The 20,996-nt window shown below is 49.1% G+C and overlaps 10 protein-coding genes across 10 annotated transcripts; 2 read left to right on the top strand and 8 right to left on the bottom strand.

Moving 5' to 3' along the window:
• Positions 1-595: 595 nt before the first annotated feature.
• Positions 596-1,811, bottom strand: PFICI_02433 (uncharacterized protein; the record flags this gene model as incomplete). Its single annotated transcript, XM_007831014.1, has 4 exons — positions 596-989; positions 1,048-1,411; positions 1,491-1,641; positions 1,713-1,811. The coding sequence occupies 4 exons, from the start codon at positions 1,809-1,811 to the stop codon at positions 596-598; spliced, it is 1,008 nt and encodes a 335-aa protein (XP_007829205.1).
• A 961-nt stretch (positions 1,812-2,772) lies between these two features.
• PFICI_02434 (uncharacterized protein) lies at positions 2,773-3,862 on the bottom strand (the record flags this gene model as incomplete). The annotated part of the gene is made up of 4 exons (XM_007831015.1): positions 2,773-3,024; positions 3,075-3,414; positions 3,474-3,713; positions 3,768-3,862. The coding sequence occupies 4 exons, from the start codon at positions 3,860-3,862 to the stop codon at positions 2,773-2,775; spliced, it is 927 nt and encodes a 308-aa protein (XP_007829206.1).
• A 1,548-nt stretch (positions 3,863-5,410) lies between these two features.
• PFICI_02435 (uncharacterized protein) lies at positions 5,411-5,995 on the top strand (the record flags this gene model as incomplete). The annotated part of the gene is made up of 2 exons (XM_007831016.1): positions 5,411-5,558; positions 5,658-5,995. 2 exons carry the CDS (start codon positions 5,411-5,413, stop codon positions 5,993-5,995), a joined length of 486 nt encoding a protein of 161 aa, XP_007829207.1.
• Positions 5,996-6,064: 69 nt separating this feature from the next.
• PFICI_02436 (uncharacterized protein) lies at positions 6,065-7,417 on the top strand (the record flags this gene model as incomplete). The annotated part of the gene is made up of 3 exons (XM_007831017.1): positions 6,065-6,829; positions 6,940-7,183; positions 7,257-7,417. 3 exons carry the CDS (start codon positions 6,065-6,067, stop codon positions 7,415-7,417), a joined length of 1,170 nt encoding a protein of 389 aa, XP_007829208.1.
• Positions 7,418-7,947: 530 nt separating this feature from the next.
• Positions 7,948-8,244, bottom strand: PFICI_02437 (uncharacterized protein; the record flags this gene model as incomplete). Its single annotated transcript, XM_007831018.1, has 1 exon — positions 7,948-8,244. One exon carries the CDS (start codon positions 8,242-8,244, stop codon positions 7,948-7,950), a length of 297 nt encoding a protein of 98 aa, XP_007829209.1.
• A 1,739-nt stretch (positions 8,245-9,983) lies between these two features.
• Positions 9,984-11,815, bottom strand: PFICI_02438 (uncharacterized protein; the record flags this gene model as incomplete). The annotated part of the gene is made up of 3 exons (XM_007831019.1): positions 9,984-10,132; positions 10,200-11,352; positions 11,408-11,815. The coding sequence occupies 3 exons, from the start codon at positions 11,813-11,815 to the stop codon at positions 9,984-9,986; spliced, it is 1,710 nt and encodes a 569-aa protein (XP_007829210.1).
• Positions 11,816-12,629: 814 nt separating this feature from the next.
• PFICI_02439 (uncharacterized protein) lies at positions 12,630-13,506 on the bottom strand (the record flags this gene model as incomplete). Its single annotated transcript, XM_007831020.1, has 2 exons — positions 12,630-13,055; positions 13,114-13,506. 2 exons carry the CDS (start codon positions 13,504-13,506, stop codon positions 12,630-12,632), a joined length of 819 nt encoding a protein of 272 aa, XP_007829211.1.
• Positions 13,507-14,650: 1,144 nt separating this feature from the next.
• On the bottom strand, positions 14,651-15,501 carry PFICI_02440 (uncharacterized protein; the record flags this gene model as incomplete). The annotated part of the gene is made up of 2 exons (XM_007831021.1): positions 14,651-15,264; positions 15,441-15,501. The coding sequence occupies 2 exons, from the start codon at positions 15,499-15,501 to the stop codon at positions 14,651-14,653; spliced, it is 675 nt and encodes a 224-aa protein (XP_007829212.1).
• Positions 15,502-16,452: 951 nt separating this feature from the next.
• On the bottom strand, positions 16,453-17,799 carry PFICI_02441 (uncharacterized protein; the record flags this gene model as incomplete). Its single annotated transcript, XM_007831022.1, has 3 exons — positions 16,453-17,397; positions 17,489-17,719; positions 17,776-17,799. 3 exons carry the CDS (start codon positions 17,797-17,799, stop codon positions 16,453-16,455), a joined length of 1,200 nt encoding a protein of 399 aa, XP_007829213.1.
• Positions 17,800-18,971: 1,172 nt separating this feature from the next.
• On the bottom strand, positions 18,972-20,647 carry PFICI_02442 (uncharacterized protein; the record flags this gene model as incomplete). Its single annotated transcript, XM_007831023.1, has 2 exons — positions 18,972-20,365; positions 20,419-20,647. 2 exons carry the CDS (start codon positions 20,645-20,647, stop codon positions 18,972-18,974), a joined length of 1,623 nt encoding a protein of 540 aa, XP_007829214.1.
• Between the last annotated feature and the right edge of the window lie 349 nt (positions 20,648-20,996).

Consider the following 20,996-nt stretch of genomic DNA (forward strand, 5'->3'; position numbering starts at 1 on the left):
TCGGGGTTAAATTAACCGGGAAAAATAACGCGTATAAAATATTTACTAAAATAAATTAATAAATACGGGAATTAAAGGCTATTAATAATACGCGCGCGTTATAATAAAAATTAATAAAAAAGGCTTATTTACCGATAACAAAAATTATAATATTAAGGAAAAAAAGGGAAATTTTAAATAAAAAAAGCCAAAAATAGCTATTTAAAATTAATTCCGGTTATTATAAACGGCGATTATTAACTTATATAAACCGTAACCTTATTTTTTACGGGCGGTAAGCGCGGCGATTATTATTTTTATATTAATAGCTATTACGGAGCCGCGCTCCGTCGACGACTTTTTTACGAAATTAGCAATACGGCTTTTACGGATTAATATTATAACGAAAAAGCCTTTAAAAATAAGCGCCGGAAAAAAAAAAGCTATATTAAATACGATTTAATAATAAAGCTATAATAAAAAATTAAATAATTAATTTAAAGAAAGGTTTTATAATTAAAGGCTTAGCTTCGGCGACGCCGGAATTACTTTAAAACACCGGCAGCGTTTTAAGGATAAATAACAGGATTATAACAGGTGATTTAAAAGGTAAAAATCAGTTTTGAATATATATAACCCCTATTATCACCATTATCTGGATCCTCCACTCTGTTGCTATAAGGCCCTGATAGTTGGGCACGATCCAGTTTATCCAGAGGGTATGATTCAAGGTCGTCGTGCTGCCCGGATCACTATTGTAGTCGAGAATGTCGGAACCGGGCTGGGAAAGATCGGCGACGGCGAGAATCGAGTCCGGAGCCGTGTTGTTACCGCCCATGTCGTACAGCCGCTTCGGATAGTCTGCCAATTGCCACTCCCACCAGAGCTTGTCGAGATATGCATGATGAAGGAAAAACATTGGATCGTTGCAACTATCGATAGGGTCTTTCATTAAACCACCAGTGGCACCGTGGCCAGCACCGTGTGGTCCGTTGCTGTTGTAGCATGACCTGCACAAGTCCGAGTCAGACGGCGCTAGGAGGAAAACCCAGATAAATTTACACATACCATGCGTCCGTGTAGTTCTCATAGCCAAAGCACATTTCAATGTTTGTCTTGTTGATCAGGGCCAGGGAGCTCTCGTCGAGCCCGCGGGAGAGACAAAAGCTGTCGCCGCGTTGGTGGTGGTTGCTCATGTGCAAAGTGATATTGACGAAAGGACCGTCGGCGACACAGGAGGACTCGGCCGTGCCGTTGCCTCCAAAGCCTGTCGTGGCATCAAACACAGATGCCTGACTCACGTCCCCGGTCATGAAATCGGTGAGCTCGTCCCAGTAGGGGTGAGCCCGTGTGTAATTGCAGAGCTGTTGAAGCGCAATTTCATGGGCCCTCACATAGTAACGGTGCCAGGGCAAAAAGTGTCCAACATAGTCTGATGCATTGCAACGGATGGTTAGCGGACACGCGAAGATATATGAGATTAGCCATTGGAAAGATGAAAATTCACATACGAATATTGTTTCCTTGGTCAATGTGGGCGTTGGCGAACTCGTCAAAGACGTTGGTTGCATTTTCAACGAGACCAGTAATGGGTGGGTGCGACATGAGACATAACTCGGCTTGGATATACTCGCTCTTTTCAGAGTCCGTAAGAGCACTCCACTAAACCAGCACAATTACATGAGTACGCAGTGATCTGACTGTAAGGATGGAGCAGACTCGTGAATACATACCGACTTTCTCTGATTGATTTCGGTACATGTGCCCTCGACCTCAGCCAGGGACGAGGCCACAAGGCTGAAGGAGACGACCACGGTTGACAGGAACCTCATGTTGGGCGGCCGGTTATTGGTCACTTTGCGAATTTAGTCGCAGAACCAAACAGGTAGAGTTTGAAAAATTTCAGTGTTCAAGCTAAAAGTTTGTTTGATATGCTGACAAAAGTCTCAAGCATGCCAATCACCGATGGAGGTTGCTTTGCTTTTATTATGTTGCAGATCTTGGAATAAAAGGAGCGCAAGCTAGTCCGCCCCATGAACGACGCAAGCCACGGACGCTTCTTCATACACAGCTCAACAGGCTCCGTGCATACGAATAACCAATGTCTTATAAATCCATCACGTGATTTCTTGTCTCTGACACATTTGCATAGACGGTAGTAAACATGACTCCTATATTTGCAATATTGGCCCAGCATGCATGCAGTATACGTAAATCGCTGACTGGGAGAGAAGCCGACTTGGCACGTTGAACCGTGAATGCAGATACTCATAACCAATCAGGGCTACAGAAACAGTACTCGGTACTCAAAAATGGTCCGCCACCTGCCCCCGCTATGGTGGCTTTTTTGCGGGGGGCTGACGCGTATTACAACTTGCATCCAACGCGCGTCGGGCGACGGAATGTTGACTAAAAGTCTAAAAGAACAAGCCTTGGCATGACAGCTGAATCTCGACCTTGGGGGTTCCAGTTTTATTTAATTAATTACATTCCTAGCCAATCAAGTATTTTCGTCTATATTTCCGTTTTTGGTAATTCATGCTCGTCTGCAACCTGTGGCATCTTGGCCCTCGTTCTCCTCGGACTTGAAAGTCCGAACCGCAGACAGTGACGATAGAGACATTGAATTTGAGTTTCAATAAGTGCAATCTGCCATTTGGACAAGTAGCTAGAATGTCTTTTTATAGAGCGGCCACGACCGATCCATTGTCAGAGACTGCCTAGATTCACGGGATAGTCTCATCAAGCGATCATTCAAGGCATTTCCCAGTCTATGCTCCAGCACCGCCCGACCTAGAGGTCCACATAGTCGGCGCACATGACATCACCGCCAACATCCATGATATCCGCAATCGTAATGTTTGGCGCAAAGTCCCCAATTTCCATCATCCAGAGATTGTGCTCGAGTGTGGTCCAGTTGCCATTGTCGCCCAGCGTACTGAGAATCTCGGGCGAGGGATACTCGACATTGTCTGGGTCGTTGATAATGGTAAAGGCAATGTTGGCACCGCCCATCTCCTCCAGGCGGTTGGGTAGATCGACCTTCTGCCACTTCCACACAGACTATCTAACCAGCCGTGGTGAAGGAAGAAGACTGGGTCTCCGGGACTGTAAGTCGGGTCCGCCATGTGGCCGCCGACGGCTTGGTGGCCAGCTCCGTGAGGGTTAAAGCCCCAGCACCGCCACGCCGGCGTGTAGTTTTGATATTGCATGCATGCGTCAATCTGAGCTTGGTTGGTCAGGTTGAAGACCTTTTGGTTCCAGTTGCGCTTCAGACAATATTCTCCAATGGTATTGTTGTAGGTGAACCGGAGAGTGATATTGGCAAATGGCCCATCGCCCAGGCAGTGGTCGTCGCCGACGCCATTGTGGCCATAATAGTTCCAAAGGTCGGAACCGGCAATATCATCGATATCCTCTGTTTCATACCAGTAGCTGGGTTGGGGTTAGTAGACGTGCGTCAGCCTTGCAGGTCCCCAATGATGGAGACTAACGGAAAGGGTCCATCGTAGCCGCACTCCTCCCTAATCATGCGGTCGTGAACGAGGACAAAGTAACGGTGCCATGGCAAAAAGGCGCCGCAATTATGAACGACGCTGGTGAGATAGATATGAGGCCACATGAGGTCATCCCAACGGGTCACCGCACCGCGGAAGCCCGACGTAGAAGGTAGCTTGGTTAGGCAGACATCCGCATTCACATAGGCCTGTTTCTCTTCGTGAGTCAATGTTGACCTGTCCAAACTTCAGAATGAATCGACAAAGACTTAGGATTGCTTGTAAACAAACCAAGGGACAATTTGGCGCTTCTCGGTGCAGGCTGCCGAACCGAGTGGAACAGCCGACAGAAGCAAAGCTGCTACTGTTTCAAAGAGAAACCACATCATGAAGAAAGTGGTGTCTTCAAGCTTGACAATATAGAAACCAGTAAAACACTTGAGTGATCGACGATATCTAAACTCTCAGGTTGATCTTCACGACAAAGAACTTAGACACGATGCAAGTAATCATATTTATACCAAGTCATCATTGAACAAAACTATGTAATAAGACAACACATGGTCGGAATGATCCCAAAAAGGCATGAACCTTATAACAAATCAACAGCCAGAGCCCTTGATGCCTATAAAAATGAAGATCCTGTAGATTCGAGCAGGTTGACTCACCTGACTGCCTATACGGGCAACTTGACTAAGCCTTAATTATTCCATTGTATATTTGCCACGCTATACGGAGAATAGGGGCTCCGCTATACATATGATTACCTTCAACAGCCGGAAAAGAGATGATGAGAGAGTCTCTGCCAGGTCATGGGAGCAGCCGCGGTGATGCAGCACAATTCATGTCGTAAAGGGCTGAACCAGCATTTTACTAGCGACCGCACATGGCGCTAGCCAGAGGAGTATAGCAGTGAAGTGCGTCACTCAGGTTTTTGGCATCTAGAATATGGTTGAACCGGGTAGGTCGGATTATGGTCTATAGCTCGGCGTTAAGGGCCGAGGTCTTTTCGTCTTTAAATCAAGGTAAGCTATGCGCTGCATAGGCATGTTGCTTATAAATATGACTCAGCGCCAGCTAAACTTTTTAGGTCCCACACCCAAGCCTCTACCAAAGTACCCAAAATCAACAACCTACCAACTAAAGCACCAACGACAGACTGATTTTGAATTTACATCTGCTATTGACATTATTGAAGACGATTCCAATGCAAAAAGAGCACATAACAGCGAAAGCGGCAAACATGCCTATTTTTCACGTCCTGGAAGATGACGGATTGATCTCGGTTCAGTCTACTCTCTGGCGCTTGGGGCATGTTGGTCAATCATCAGAGTATACCCCATGAAGCTGAATAATCTTGCATCCTTGACGCCATTCCGACATTGCCTAAATTGTGCCACGCGTCAACTCGGCGGATTGACCGATCTTAATAACGCTGGGCCATGGACGTGAGGTAACTCTTTCAGCTCTCCATGGATAATGCAACGACGAATCACCGGAACCAACCGCCCGTCGTAGGCCCCTTACGCTACCCGGGGCACTGCGGGCTGTCCCGGCAGTTGGGACGGGTAATGCTAGCGCATATGAACAAAGTCGATTGGTGGTGTTTTGGACTGCATACAATCTCCAGCATAGAAATTACTTACGATGGTCTAGATGACATGACCAGCACAATGTATACGAATGGTGTTGGGCCCGGGAATCCCTGCTCAGCACGAGCCTTACACGCGTGTTTGCGTCTACTAATTTGATTATACAGAAATCTACATACAACACATAGACGTGGTCATGGGTAATCATATATAAACACATTCATGTATGGCATGTTGGTGAGGAGACTTCGTCAGGGTATTTGGTCTAGGCTTTAGCGCCCTCCTTCCCATCTTTCTCTTTCTCCATTGTCCTGCTCTGTTTCGGTACCAAGCTATTTCACCATGCACTCACTTCGCGCTCTTGGCATTGGCTTGTTGGCCGGCTCTGGCTCTGCGCTTTGCACCAGCCGCTCCTATGACAACGGCACAACGGTTGGTGACAACAGCACTACTCCAGTGGCTGTGACCAAAAACGGAACCTACTATGGCGGTATGTTTCCACCGAGACCTGAATGATCCTACCCCTCTCAGGATATTCACGCGTCATTACGTCATTCCCATTAAAGCCAATTGCTGACTCAATAGATAGTTCATTCGTCCCAATGGCACCAGGATTACTTCCGTGGCATCCCGTATGCGCAACCTCCAGTAGGAGACTTGCGCTTCCGTAACCCTCAACCGCTCAACACGTCTTGGGAAGGGCAAAGGAATGCTACAGAATATGGCCACATGTGCTATGGATACGGCGCCACCCAATTCGTGCTGGGAGAAGACGTGTCGGAAGACTGTCTGACCCTCAACATTCAACGCGCCTCCAACGTGTCCGCTTCCAAGGGTCTGCTCCCTGTTGCCGTGTACATACACGGCGGTCTCTTCAAGCACGGCACCGGCAGAGACCCCCGATACGACCCGACCTCACTTCTCTAAGTCGGCGTCCAGAATGACCAGGAATTCATCGTCGTCACGCTCAACTACCGTCTCAGCTACTGGGGCTTCATGTATGGAGCCGAGATTGCCGCCGACGGCTCCGCAAACCTGGGCCTCAAGGACCAGCGCCTGGCCCTCGGCTGGATCCAGGAAAACATTGCGGCCTTTGGCGGCGACCCTACCAAGGTCACCATCTGGGGCCAGGAAGCGGGCGCCTTTAGCGTCGGACTGCAGCTCCTCGCCTACGGCGGTCGAGACGATGCGCTTTTCCGCGGCGCCATCCTCCAGAGCGGCAGCCCCACGCTCATGTTCCCGTCCGTCACCGTCGATGAGTGGCAGCCGCTGTACGACGCCTTTGTCGACGGGGTCAATTGCACGAACGCCGCGGATACCTTGGCCTGCATGCGCGAGGTTGATGCCAGTGCCCTCTCGGAGGTTTTTGACAGCGACCTGACCACGCTAGAACGCGTCAATCCCGTGGTTGACGGAGACTTCCTCCCAGACCTGGGCGCAAATCTGCTCAACAGCGGTAAATTTGTCAAGGTGCCCATCATCCTTGGCACCACTGCCGATGAGGGCACGTGGAACTATTATGGTGTGAAGGGCATCAACACCACTGATGAGTTCCTGAGCATGGTGGCCTTTGACGGCATGAGTAATGAGATCGCCGAGGAGATTGCTCAGCTGTACCCCGATGACCCGGACCAAGGTATTCCATCTACACTGGAAGGACGGCCGGGCAATGAGACTGGCTATGGATGGCAGTGGAAGCGTTCCAGCGCCTACAATGGTGACAGGATCATGCAAGCAGGACGACGAATGGGCAGTCAGGCTGTAAGTGAAGACAACTGCCATCAAAACAATGCAGCATCTCGCAAGCGCCAAAGCCTTGTTCGAGCATAATCACTGATGACATCAAAATCAATGCTAATTACCAGATATAGTGGGCCGCACAAGGAGTCGATGCGTACTCTTACCTCTACGATGTCCTGTTCCACGCCAAATGGTGGCAGACCGGTGTGCAGGAGCAAGACGACATTGCCTTTCTCTTTCACAACGTCACCCTGTCCGAGTCGATAAGTCCAGAGGATCAGGCGGATCAAAAGGACACCTTTGAGCCGCTCAGCTATCTAATGACGAGCATGTGGATTAGTTTCTTTGCTACATTGGACCCAAACAACCACCCTGGTAAGTGAAAATCTCATGTTTTTCCAACTCCTGTTGCAAGTACACTGCTAATAACCTCTGGGGGCATCTGCAGTCAACGGAACCAATGTTTGGCCCAAGTACGCCACAGTCAGTCCTGAGAATTTTGTTTTCGACGTCAATGCTACTCAGCTCAGCCGCACTGCGTTGGATGATTTCCGCACCGATGCAATATCGTACTGGATGGACTTGTTTACGGCAGAATATCCCAAATAGAATTTTGAAGAAAATTGCATACACCCTCCCGCTTTCTGGCGGCCCTGAGCATTGAGAAGGAACTAGTAAACACGTATTGACTTTCTCTTTTACTTTCCGCGAATGACCCTGTATATTAACGCCTACCAAGGCTTGAGGCTTATTCTGCCGCGAATAATTGAATTTCTTTTTCTTTTTTGGCAGCTCTAATATGACACGATATCACACGATCAGGCATTAACATGATCAGCCTCACAATCCAATGTCAAAACAAATGTAGCAAGGGCGTGACATTGGCGCTCTTTCTCGACTTTTATGATAGAAATGAATTCAATTCATTCAATAGTGGCTTGGAAATGCCACGTAGGTAGAATCAAGAGTGCATACTACAACTGAATTCAATGGATGAAAGGGCAGTAGCTGGAAAATTTCGGATCACTTTACAATGATTTATCTAGGCGCGTATTTGCCCCAAGTTTTGAGATTTTGTTTGCATTGTAATCTCTGAGACTGATGAAATATCTCTATACTGAGTCAGTGCCTTCAGGGCTTTACCATGGCCAGGTGGCTTGGCGGTGTCTCCATCCCCCAACGTGCCTGTGGATAATGATGTCTAATCTATTCATAACTTCCACCATTATCAAAATCTTCATTTCTCCCGGGTTCTGCTTCTCATCCAGAGCCTTGGTCTTCGTCCTACTCAATAGCTTCTTCTTCTTCTTGGAGGTCTTCGTCTTCTTGTATGGAGTTTGCATGCTGATCCCGCACAAAATGTGTATTGGCTTGAGCTGCTGCTTGAAGGTAGTTTCCAGGCAGTTGAGGTTCTGAATAGCCTCCGGGTAGTTCATAGGCTCGAGTTTGGTCGGAACCTCTCGCTTGGCCAGGGGCTTCAGTCTGTCCAGTGAGTTCAACAGTGTTCTTCGAATGCAGCTGCTGTAGTGAACCTAGCTGGACACGTTGACGGCACGCACGACACTTCCGGGATGTTCTTCGGGCAAATTCTTCTTTTGCATCTTCACCTGGGGATTGTGGGCACGGTTTCCTACCGGCCTTCTTAGCTGCAGTGCACTTATATATCACCTTATATTTGTTGCCCATTAGATTGCCGCAGGAAGGATTGCCACAAAGGTGTTGGCGTTGGCGGTAACGGCACATTGCTGCGTTAGGTCTGAATTTCTTGTAATTGGTCGAAGTCCGCTGCCAGAGGAAGTATTGGTCTTGATACTTGTCTGACATTCAAGGGGGGGTTTGACGATAGTGCCCCTGGATGCAATAATGGCTTTCTCGTATCGGGTGCTCTATGTCGGGGTATTCTGTAATGGAATCAAAAATTTTAAGATTTTGAATAATCGGTTGGCAAGCAATCCAGTAATTATAACGTTACTTGCGTTTTGATCGAGACGGGATGGTTGTAGAGGGCAAAGGTTCTCCGGAGCTTGGACGTTTGCGGATGACCTACACGTGCTAATTGAGAATCTTCAAGGCAAGCGCAATTACCAATGACAACATTGAAGCTTCCTCGTTGGATCTTGTCAAAAAGATTGATGGTTGAGAATCAGCGAGTCAACAAGAGCGTCAATGTCGTTGGTTCCCAGACTATTGATAAAGTCACGCTGATCACGCTTGGCCTAATTGTATCCAGAGATTCCAGTTCCTGGTGATCATGTACACCCATATATAATCTAGAGTTCTTTGGAAATTACTTGGAGCTTGGTTCATCCTGTTTGCACTGATATTCTGGCTAGTTGATGGTGGATCTCGGGGTTATAGTGTAGCCAAGATGGTATTTGTGTTTGGTATCGCCAGCCTGAAATCAATACGATCAGCCAAAAATGCTAACTTGACTTCATCCTTACTTTTGGTAATCTTCAGGATCGTTCTACTTTTGTGACATGGCAACTGCAACTTTTGACCGGGTACAGTTCTTTCCAGCCCAGAAAACCGCACAAAGCGTACCTACCTAGTATGGAAGGGATCGCATGCCACTCTCGTACTTGCAGTAGTTGATCGGACCAGTATCCAAAATAGAATTTCCATTAAAAGATGGTCTACATCTACGAAAAGAGTGTGCGAACAAACAGACTTAGCAAGCCTTCCCGTTGTGCCACTCAAAGGGTGCCACACAACACGGCAACGCTGTGGCGCACCAACAGGAAAATCTTTGGAACGGGCCAAGACTACTGCATCCAGTGACTCAAAGGAAGTGGCAATGCATTTGAAATTTGTCACATTTCGTGAATGCATCCTGACACATAAAAACGCATTGAAACAGGTAGAAAGGCTGCGAACATTTCAATGTAACGACGTGAACATGATGGATTCAAATTGCGGATAAACTTTGGGGTCTAGTTTGTATCTCTTTATGATCACCACTGTCGATAAGTGCCACTATTCACGAGACGTCTCGCAGAACTTAAGAAACACAATCGAGGCACCAGATCACAGTAGCAGCAAGGTTCTCACAAGATCTAGTGTTAGGGCATAAAGCTAAGATTTGCTTTAGAGGTTCCGTGCATCACCCCTCGTAGCAATTGTATTCAGGTATGTACAGCGTGTTAGTCTCGACTACATCCAGAAAGTATTCCCACTACAGACGCCAGTTGTCGTTCACAAATTCGATTTCGCGTCGGCGAAAGTCATCCTGCTCTGGGTAGAGCCGGCTAGTCACATTGACGTCAAATACGACGTTGCGCGGGCTGTCTACTGTATAGAGAGGCCATTTGGAGCACGAGGAGTCTGCAATTTCAAAAAACAAATTAGCAATATTCTAAACAAGAGGCACATGTCTTGAGATGGAACTTACGAGAGCTGTAGTTCTTGTAGGTATTTGGGTCACCGCTCGTGATGAATGCAACCCACATGCCACTCATAATGTCCGCGAGCTCAAAGAACTCTGGGCCCTTGCCGCCAAAAGGGTTGAGCAAGCCTCCGGGCTGATTATAGCCGTCCCCCTTGGTGTTGTGAAAAACGAACCCAACCTCCTTGAAGTGGTTCGATCCCTGCTGGGCCAGGTTGCCGTTGACCAGCACATTGAAGCGGTACGAGTACACAGTCGTGCCCGCACGAGCATACGCCTCGGCCATCATGCGTCTTCCGGCGTGGAAGATGAGGTCGCCGTAAAAGGCAACCATGCGCTTCCACTGAAGACCCCACGGGTAGGCCTCGGGGCGGCCTTTGAGAGTTGCAGGTAGACCTTGGTCGGGAATGTCGGGATAGACCTCGGCCGTGGCGTTTGCCGTCGCATTGTCAGCCCCCGTACTAATGACAAAGTTGATGAATTGTTCTGTCGTGTTAATGCCTTGTGTTGCAAAAGAGGCTCCCTCGTCGGTATTGATGCCCATCAGCACGGGGACTTTGATGAAGCGGCCCTCGCGCAGTGACGTGTACCCTTGCTCGAGTATAATGTCTCCATCAATGTGAGCACCAATTCCGGGCGTGCTGATAGGAAAGGTAGTCGAGTTGAAGACGTCGTTGAGCGTCTCCCAGGGAAGGCCTCTCAGGCAATCGAGCACATCTGCCGTCCCATTGCACCCCACAGTGTCAACTACGGCGTCAAAGTAAGGTTGCCACTGCGTAGCGTTGGTGAGATCGACTGCGGCGGCCGAACCGCTCTCCAGAATGGCCTGGTGGAACAAGCCGTCGTCCCGTCCGCCGTAGGCCATGAGATGGTAACCGACGGAAAAGGCACCAGCAGACTCGCCCCAGACTGTCACTTGTGATGGATCGCCGCCAAATGCATGGATGTTGTCTTGTACCCATTGCAGTGCCAGTCTCTGATCTCGCAGTCCAAGGTTGCCGGCACCGATCGCGGACAGCTCTTCGCTAAACAGCCATCCCCAGTTGGAGAGCCGGTACTGTATGCTCACCGCTATCATTGGCGTATTTGACTGTACAGACTGCTCCACGATAAAGGACAAGTTGTAGCGGGGATCAACGCCACCGCCATTCTTGAAAGACTTTTGTTCCAAATCAGCGCTCCATCTCTCGACTATCAGCAAGTGATCAACTTACTCCTCCATGGATCCACACCGCGACCGGCAAGTCATCCCCTTCATCATAACCCTCGGGTCGCACAACATTGAGCGTGAGGCAGTCTTCACTGATGTAGTTGCCCAAGATCCACTGATCGAATCCATATCCGATACACTCGGGTCCATATGCTGTCGCGTTTCGCGGCTCCTCCCAGGTCGAGTTGAGAGACTGCGGGGCGACATAACGAAGAGCACCAACCGGGGGTTGAGCAAATGGTAAGCCGAGAAAAAAGTCCTGGTTATACTCGGGGCTGTGACGACCAATGTACGTGCCGTTGGCCAGACTCACAGTCGGGACGTCAGTGTCACGGGAGGCGAGTGGTCCTTGCGAGGCATGACAACCGGTGAGCCAGGAGGCGAGGGCCAGAGTCTGTATACTCACACGCATCATGACGGCTCGGTTGTATGTACCCGTGAGCAAAGTGCCATTGTCGGGAACAACCAGGAGGGGTCCATGATGGCCTTATAAGTATCACGCTCGGATATAAACATTTCACCGCATGCCGTACATGTCGCAATCGCGTCATCAAAACTACGCCCACATTGGTTGGGGTAAGTCCCCAGTCCGGGGTACATACGTGGGTTCGTGCGAAGCGATTCCCAGCAACGCGTTTACGCTTATCCTTGCTAGCTTCTGGGGTAGGTTGCAATTTTGTGCCTTCTCCGAATATTTCCCCGGTCTATCTCCACCCAGACTGGAATCGTTCATCCGATAATGTCGCCATGTCAATAGTCTTGTTGCAGGGGTCGAGTTCAGTCTCTATGAAAGTGCGGCGTTATCCGCATGTGGGTATCGCTGCATCGCATGGAATGTCGTGCTGTGAGTTTTGAGTCGTGACTAGGATAATAATTGTAACTTGTCGCGATCAAGTTGAAATTTTCAAATTTGAGAAGGCAGAAAGACAAACACATGCGCCAAGGCAATAGTCTACTAGAGAAGGGCAAAGAGTTCTATAGCAAGTCTCAACTAATCCAACTCAGCTACAGATGGAGTTGGCGGGCGGAAAAGCTATGTAATACACCTACAAAATGTGTGTCACCTACACCGGCGTCAAGTGTCTCGGGATAGATTTCGACGAACAATGCTTTTTACTCGCTCAAATGTCATTACTTGAGCGCAATGGCCCAATTTTGTGACTCCTCTCAGGGGGCATGCTTTGTAGCCCTGAAATGTGTTCAAGCGCAGGCACAGTGGATTTCCATCATCTTTCTCCACGAAGCAGACTGCTCGGCTCGTAAGGTGTCTTCTGTTCTGCTACGCCCTTGCATATTTGATCGGTCAGTTCATCAATTCTTTGCATCGCAGAAGCATGTGCGCTCTTCCATCCCTTTACCCGGCCTTCGTTCGTGTCGGACTGGCGTGCGAGATCGGCTTGGGCAGCCTTTGACTTGTTCAGTTCGTTGGTAAGATACTCGAGATATTTCGTCTGATGCTCCACCATCTCTCCTTGATTCTTCAGCCGTTGGTTCTGGCGCGATCTCTCCCTCCGAAGGACGTGTCGCTCATTGCTTTCGACTAACGCCTTGCTTGCCACGGCACCGAGACGCCACTGGAACTCCTGCTTCTCCTTTTGCAACTTGAACTTGAGCTCGTCGACGTCATCCTCCATAGCGGCAATGACTTGTCTCTGGGAACAGTTAGCGTCCTTCGGTGGCAATGGTCGTCGTTAGGGTGGTACTACATACCTGTGTTTCGCCATCCTTCTGGAGTTGATGGATTTGGGCTTGGTGTTGCTGCAAATCCATTTCTTTGGACGTATCGAGCTGCTGGTGCTGTCGGATGAGGGTTTGAGTGCTAGCCTCGAGTTTTTGGTATCTGCATTCCATCATGTTAATGGTGTGGGTGAGCTTGTCCTTCTCCCTGCCCAGCTTGACCTCTGCGAGCTTTTGGTTGACCTTCTCCCTGCGCAGCTCTTGCGTCTCCTGTTGGAGCTTGGTGACTTGGTTGAGAAGCTTCTGGATTTCGTTCTCCTTCTTTTGCAATTCGCTCTCGTAATAGCCAGGACCGTAGAGATTAGGCAAGAGCTCTGCCCGCTTCAAGCGGAGGCGTGCTTCTGGGCCTAACGTCGTTTCTTCCATAATGTCGGTGGACTTGCGCGCATCGGCTCATGAGGTGAATGGGAGAAAGCCGCAAATCGCTGAATGGAAATTGTGCGCCAAGGCACCGATAGCAGTTGATGATTAGACGTTTGGAAAGTATGCAGGGACCTTGCAGGTAGAATTTAGGTCGTGGCTGCCCTGGCTGCCTGATCGCCGGTGGGTTCGTTTGCAGTAAACTGACTTCCAAATCTAGGTTGGAAAGAGGAAGAAGAGAAGGTTTGGTCACAAGGCCTCGACCAGAAAGGTTTCGGCCAAAAAGCAAACGCCTCGGTGTTTTCAGTACTGGAATGGAAACTCAATCGAGGTCAACGAATTGATTGTCTTGCTGATTACGTAGGCGCTTCGGTTATTTAGTGTTTTGATTGATTCATTTTGTAATCAATTACCTGCTAGAGCTTAACTTGAAAACTTAGAAATGCATCGATCTCGACTTGGATTTATTTGATTATCCCCTCTCCTCCAATCTCGCGTTTCATACGTGCCTCCCATCCAAGTTGTGCAGGCAGCTGGAGAGCCACGGGACGCTGCAAATCATCTCGGAAACAAGCGTTTAGACTACTTTTGCTGAAAAAGAATGAAAACTTGGAGTTTTCGGTAAATCTATGAGACATACATGAGCCAGTTTGTTCGTCGTGTGGGAGGAAGATTCAAATGAAGAATCGCACTGGGAGCGAAAACTCTGCGCTGACTTAACAGAGGCTGCATATCACGAGCAACGCGTCGACATGTATGTATCAATTCAGAGCAGGGCGGATCTCTAGACGAGTCTCTAGGTTAGATGCTTCCCCGTACCACATGACCTGTACACTTCTATGTGACCTCCATGTCCAGACACCCTGTGTCATGTCATGGAAACAGTCAACCTGTCCATTTTTACCTGATGTTAGGCTGTGTGGAAAGTGACAGTACTTGATCCGCTCGAAGTCGGCAACGCATAAAGATGAAAACATAGTGGCAGAGATGGAAATAATCATAGCAGAGAATTTGTGTCCTAGATTTGGTATCATTGATCTTACACAATTACTGCTTCTCCGACCTTATTCAACGAGAAGATGGTTTACAACGGGATTGTACAAAGCATCGCACAAAAATGGCGGTATACTCAAACGGCCAAAAGCCAAGCTCAGTTAGATCCATTCTTGTTCTTGTCCTTCTTAGCACGACGCTGCTTCTTAGGAACGTGTATCGGGGCTCGGTGGTCGTCATCACCAGTAACGGCAGAAGCAGGCTTGGCTTGGGTGGCCTCTGCCCCCTCGCAAACGCCAAGAACTTCTCCGCGTGACATCGCCATTAGGGTGGCAGCGCAGTCGAGCTGCTCGGCGAGTTCTTGAGTGCTGCAATCGGGATCCACGATCGTATCGTACCAGAGCTGATAATTGTCCGTGGCAGTCGTGGCAGTCGTTGCACTGGACTCTTCCTGGCCCTTGAATTTGTTCGTGCCAAAGGTGTGCGGCTGCGTGGTGTCCAGTACCTCTGTGATCTTGCTCCTAGTCTCCTTGACCTGGCGGAAAAACTGACCGCCGACAGTGCTTAGAGCACGGCGCAAATCATTGTTCTCGTCATTCAACTTTGCGACCTTCGTCTTCTGTTGGTCAATGACAGTTCGCAAGTTGGAAGACACAAGCTGTTCGGTAGCCAGCTCTCGATTCTTCTCCTTCAGCTCACGTTTATTGTCCTCTAGACCTTCTATAAGAGACTTGATGCGGCGTTCATTCATGGCATGGATGAATCTACTCACTGTCAAGCTCAGATCGTTAGCAATGTAGATCTGCCCCGAGTTCCATGACTATGCTATTCAACCAAAGTTTGCAAATGAAGCTTTCAAAGGAAGAAAACTTGACAATGCACAAACACTCCAGTCTTCTTGTTCCAGAACGCTTGTAGTGGAGGAACAAACAAGTGAATTTACTTACAGGTTTCTGGATCGGGGCCGCGCTCCTCATTGGGAGGCTGGGTAAATCGGTTTCCGCGCATTGTTGCAGTCTGAATTATCCTTGGTACAAATGAGATATTGGTTTGAACTCAAAGACGTGTGAGCCAGCAGAAACATGCAAATACTCGCTGTATTATGGCGCGTTCTGAGTGTGATACCGTTGTGATTTGCGAGGTTGTTGTGATTTGCAGTGTGTCTGCTTCTGTCACCGAAGAACAAACGAAAGAAGCCTTGAAGCTTTAACAAGAGTTCCGGTGGGCTTTCCAGCGCCGCGGGAAGTCACCCTAGTGAAAGAAAAGTGGGATGGCGCTCGTAGCCCACCGCTCAATAGCTTGTGTGCAGCTGGCTAGTGGTGATAGCAAAATTGGTGTTGATGCCTGGCTCATGAATAAATGGCAACCACGCTAGGCCCACGGCTGAGTGCTGAGTGATGGAGAGATGCAGAGTTGAACAAAGTCGACTGCCTTGTGCATTTTGTCAAATTTACATTTGAAAAAGACTGGCGGCGGATTTAATCTTGAAGGCTTCGCCACTCACAAACAAAGACATGAAGTCTTTCACACCCGGATGGACTAAGAAATTTTAACTTGAGATAGAGTTCACATGCCTCCCTTCAACTCTAATGTTACTGATGGTTTGTCAGTGACTGAAGATCCATACCAGTGTAAATACTGTTTATGCCTTCCAGATATCCAAGCCGTCAGGGATGGACTTATTTGATAAACAATATCTTGAAGTATTCAACTGCTACTTCGATTCATCCCCTTATAATTTTATTCCAAGTTTTGCTTTGAGGAGCAAAAACAATTGGATTTGAAGCAACGAGAAGGTTTGTAAGAAGACGATGTAAAGTGAATCTGAGAAGTGCAATATATCTAAATGTAAGAAAATCCAGTTTATTGACCAAAGCAGATCTAGCTTGCCAGTTTTTATTCTATGCAAGAAATCGCTGACTGCCGCCAACACCCTTTACTGCATCAACAATGAACAAATCAATCTCTCCAGACAAGTATTCCTTTTGCGTAAAGTCCTGTAATGATTCCTACTTTGCGGTCAGGGTCGTAATTGACCGAAGCACTAGTTGGGTACTCGGTGTCAATGTATAGGTGTCGCAAGCCACCGGCCTCGGTCCATTCGGATGCACCCGAGGCAGCCTGTCCGGTCGCGCAATACTCCTTCATCGTGCCATCTGCCTTGGCAAGCTCTGTCGCGTCGTTGCATATCCATCGGGACGCGGCATATTTGGTGAGACTTGGTAGGTGGGGGTGACCTGCCATCAGCAGCCGCCCGTCCGAAGTCAGAGATAGATTGTCAACGTGGTATGGCAGCTTGATTGCCGAGCTGTAAGTGAGGGCCGGAGCGGACCCGGATTGTTCGCCATCGACAATGCTGTAAAGGTTTACCTGAGCCTTGCTGCTAGAGGCAACCGCCACGGTTGTCTTATTCACCAATTCGATGCCGTTGGCGAAAGGCACCCGCGCCACGACAGTCGCTTTGGTGGTATCGGGGTCAGAAATGTCCACATGCACGACTGTGCCCAAAGGCAGAGCTAGGTATGTCTCCGCCTGCGTCAAGAAACGGCTCTGGGCCCAAGTGAAGTGGTGGTCGTTGGTCACGAAGAATTCGTTGCTGTTGCGGAGGGTAATGGCGTTGGGTCCGTGGATTAGCGGATGCGCAACCGAGCGAATGTGTGTTGCCTTCAACGCAGCTAAATCGAGCTTGAACAGATCAACCCTCGGGCCATCGTGACGGTGGTTGGCCACAAAAAGCGTGGAAGTGGGCTCGTCAAAAGCCACGCCAAGTGAATGATAATCATCACCCGGGGCATAGTCGATGACTTCAAGGCGCTTCAGAGACTCGGAGTCTGGAGCTGCAGCATTTTTGTAGTCATACAGATAGAGCTCTCCTCTAGGAACCGGGCCAGGTACAAAGAACCCCTAGGTAGTGTCAATCAAATGTCTAATGTATTTCGTCGATGGGGCGATTGCAATACAATGGCCGCATATTTTCTCTATGGAGGGCACTCACCATGACCGTGTTCCATCTCTCTCTACCAGCATCGCACGGTAGGATAGCGACGCCAGCACTTTCAATGATGATTGCATCCTCACAGCTCCTGATCTTGTCGGCAAATTTGATGTCTTGCTGTCCCAAAGCATTCACTTTGGATAGCCTGATGGGATTGTTCTTGTAGAATCCTACCAGGACTTGCGATCGGTCATAGAGAAACGGCGCCAACAATGCCAAGACGACAATTGTCTACATGTCGGCTTTTAGCAAGAGGATTTGGGCACTTTGTTCAGGGATTGACTTACTAATGCCGTTCTATAGGGAGCCATGGTGCTATGATTCTGACTTGCAACGGTTGGTGCGCCTAGTCTAGTCGTGTCCAGTTGTCTGGCACAAAGAGGTGATGACTCGCGATGAAGTTTCCCCTGAAATGCAATTTTGGGAACTGCAAAACAAAATAAGGATTTGGGAAAAGACACCCGGCGATCACGGCTATCGGTTTTGATCTATCGTTTTCGACCTGATCTTCAAGTGCTGACTGACGTGCATTGACCCTTTGATAGTCTGATCTACCTCTGGGGAGGCAGGCCCTTTTTTATTCTTTGCAACTCAAAGGTGGGGCCAATTGTGCTTGCTGGCTGCTTTGATTGATCGATTGATTGATTGATTGCCCATGTGAACACTATCCGCTTGCCGTTTTACGGACGACAACGATGATGAGAAGAACCAAAATGTCTGTTTGTATGTGCCTTTGGACGATGCATGCATGTGCAGCGCGACCGTTTATCTCTTTCCGCTTGGTGGGAGGGAGACGCCTAGGGGACACTGCATTTGACGCGTTCTCTCTCGTGTATGCAGCGCCCAGTGTGGCAGCAGGATTAGCAGGAGGCAGGTAGCGAGTCGGGGCCCCTTGGCAGCTAGCTTCCCTAAACGCAACCCAGCACTACCATGGTACTCTGTACCTTACCTACCTACATTGACGTACGTACGTTGTGCTCAATACCCGCCACGATTGATGCCATCTCATCGGTTTTCCCTATTTGACACCTGTGAGGATGAAGTCTCGCCTATACAGTCCTTCCAATGGCTGATGGCCTAGACCGACGTCGGCGCTGGTCGTGTTACATGGATAGGTATGGTATTGAACCATGGCTGCCAAAATCGCAATTGGCCAATGGGCTCTACAGTGTGACAAAGGTAAGCAATGTCTCCCATCATGTCTCCATGGCTTGCAGAGGTATGCGCGAATATTCGATAGGTAGAGACGCCATGTTCCACGTTACATTGTACAATTAGGTTTGATTAATTGATTAATAGGTAGGTTCGAAGCTATATACACGCACCGAGTAATCCGAAACGCAGCGACTGAATGCCGAACCAACCCACCCTCCTGGAGATGCACCAAAAATGCAATGCAAGACTGGAACCCCCCACTGCATTACATTATTAGCACGTGCCGAATCAGGGGGGTATCTGCCTGCCTGGCACCTGGACCTGGAGCCTATCGCTTCTTGAACTGCACCATCGGTCCATCTCTCATACATACGAACGCATCATAGGTCTGATACTGTTCCGCATTCCGGCGTCCAGGTTTTCCATTCATCGGGTCGCCAGCGCCAAGCTTGTTCTCGGCATCCGGTCTGAGCTCAAAGTTGAATACAACCTTGGCCATGACAATGGTCATTTCCATCCAGGCAACCTGCTTACCCGGACAGCCACGGGATCCATAGGAGAATGCACAGAATCCAGATTCGGCCAGCTCAACACTCTCCTCTGTCGCACCGTCCTCGCCGACAATCCAACGCTCCGGCTTGAACTGGAAAGGATCCTGAAAGACGTCCTTGCTGTAACTGAGACAATACAAGCCGACGCTGATGTCCGTCCCCTCGGGGAAGTACTGGCTATCAGCAGTCGTGCCACCCTTCATGACTGTTCGCGAAGGCTCCGCGCTCACTGGTGGTGTCATGCGAAGAGCCTCCTGGATGAAGGCGCGCAGGTACTTGCAGCTACCAAGCTTGGGCCCGCTTCTGATCTCGGCCGCACTCTCAAACGTCGAGAGAACCTCCTTTGCGAGCTTCTCCTGAACCACTCGGTTTCGAGCCAGATAGAAGAACATGGCACTCATGATGATTGAGGTAGTATCGGAACCAGCAATGATCAGAGACTCGGCCTCACCATAGAGTTCATCCAGTGGAAATCCTCTCTTGCCTGTCTCTGGATCCACCGCGTGGAAAAGGTAATGAAAGAAGTCCTTGCGCCCTTCGACCGTCTTTTCCGATTTCTCCAGGTCGGCTTCCATCTTGGTACGGTCTGCAAGACACTTTTCCACAAACGATTCCCAATTCTTCAGAGCCGGAGGCGATGCGAAGGACAGCAGGTAGTCCAACCCTCTTGGCTTTGCCCATACCCAGAATCCAGCAAACGGCGAGTAAGCAATAGGATGCATGAGCACCAGAAACTCTGCCATGAGATGGGGTACATATCGTAGCTCGCTCTTGGGCTCCTTCATGTCAAAGGACTTTCCAAAGCAGAGATCGCCCAGGATGTCAAAAACAAGCCAGTTGACCCAATCGGCCATGTTCAGGGACTGCGACCAACCGCTGGTGCCCCTAGCAGCCTCGCTGGCAATAAGTTCACACCACCTGTCAGCATTGGACAGCACGAATGGCTCAATAGACTTGAGCGCCTCGTTTGAGAATGCCTGATTGAGCACCCGGCGCTTTCGCGCATGGGTTGCAATGGTCGTGCTGTTCCATGTAGTCAATGCATCTACGTTTCGTGGCCAAACTTCATAGTAGAGGGCCTTCTTGACGTTGCCCTGAGGCCCAAAAAGTGTACGATATGCCGCAGGCGTGTTGATGAGCACGCTGTTTGGGCGGTAGCGAAACGTGTGACCTATACGCCGGGGCCGTTAATTGTTGATTTCTGTGGTCGGTTATAGTGCTTACCATATTCCTCTTGTAGGCGCCAAAGCCAAATATGCCTGTCTCTTTTGAGGGTATGCCAATAGGATGGGAAACTCGACACACGAGCCAAGAATGGGCCGGGATACTTTGCAAGAGGGTGGAAATATAGTCGGTAAATCGCAGTTGTGATCACACAAGCGAGGGCCAAGGCAGAAGCCCAGGCGAACAAGTCGCAGGTCGACGCCCTTCGAAGCAGAGACTCAAGATACATCTCTGTCAGCGTCGGAGGATCTGTCAAAAGATGGATTGATGAGGTCTGCAGGATTTTGTTTGCATGTTGCATCCATATGCTGCAGGAAAAAAAGTGTCAATGGCGGAGCAATCCACTTTGCATTTCATATCAGGCAAAGCATGATGGAGTCCGGATAACTTCCAGGACCACCCTGGGGACACCATTGGATTATATTTGGCAGGGCTGCTGATGTCGAGCCACTTATAAGAGTACACTTTTCTCTACACATTCTCGGCAATTTACAGGATGTATGCTCCCTAGAAGTCGACACTGGAGGTATTTGGAGGGGCACAGCCTTCATTATCTGCCGACATGATGCGAGTGACGT

This window comes from Pestalotiopsis fici, assembly GCF_000516985.1.
Source record: "Pestalotiopsis fici W106-1 unplaced genomic scaffold PFICI_Scf_2, whole genome shotgun sequence".
NCBI lineage: Eukaryota > Fungi > Ascomycota > Sordariomycetes > Amphisphaeriales > Sporocadaceae > Pestalotiopsis > Pestalotiopsis fici.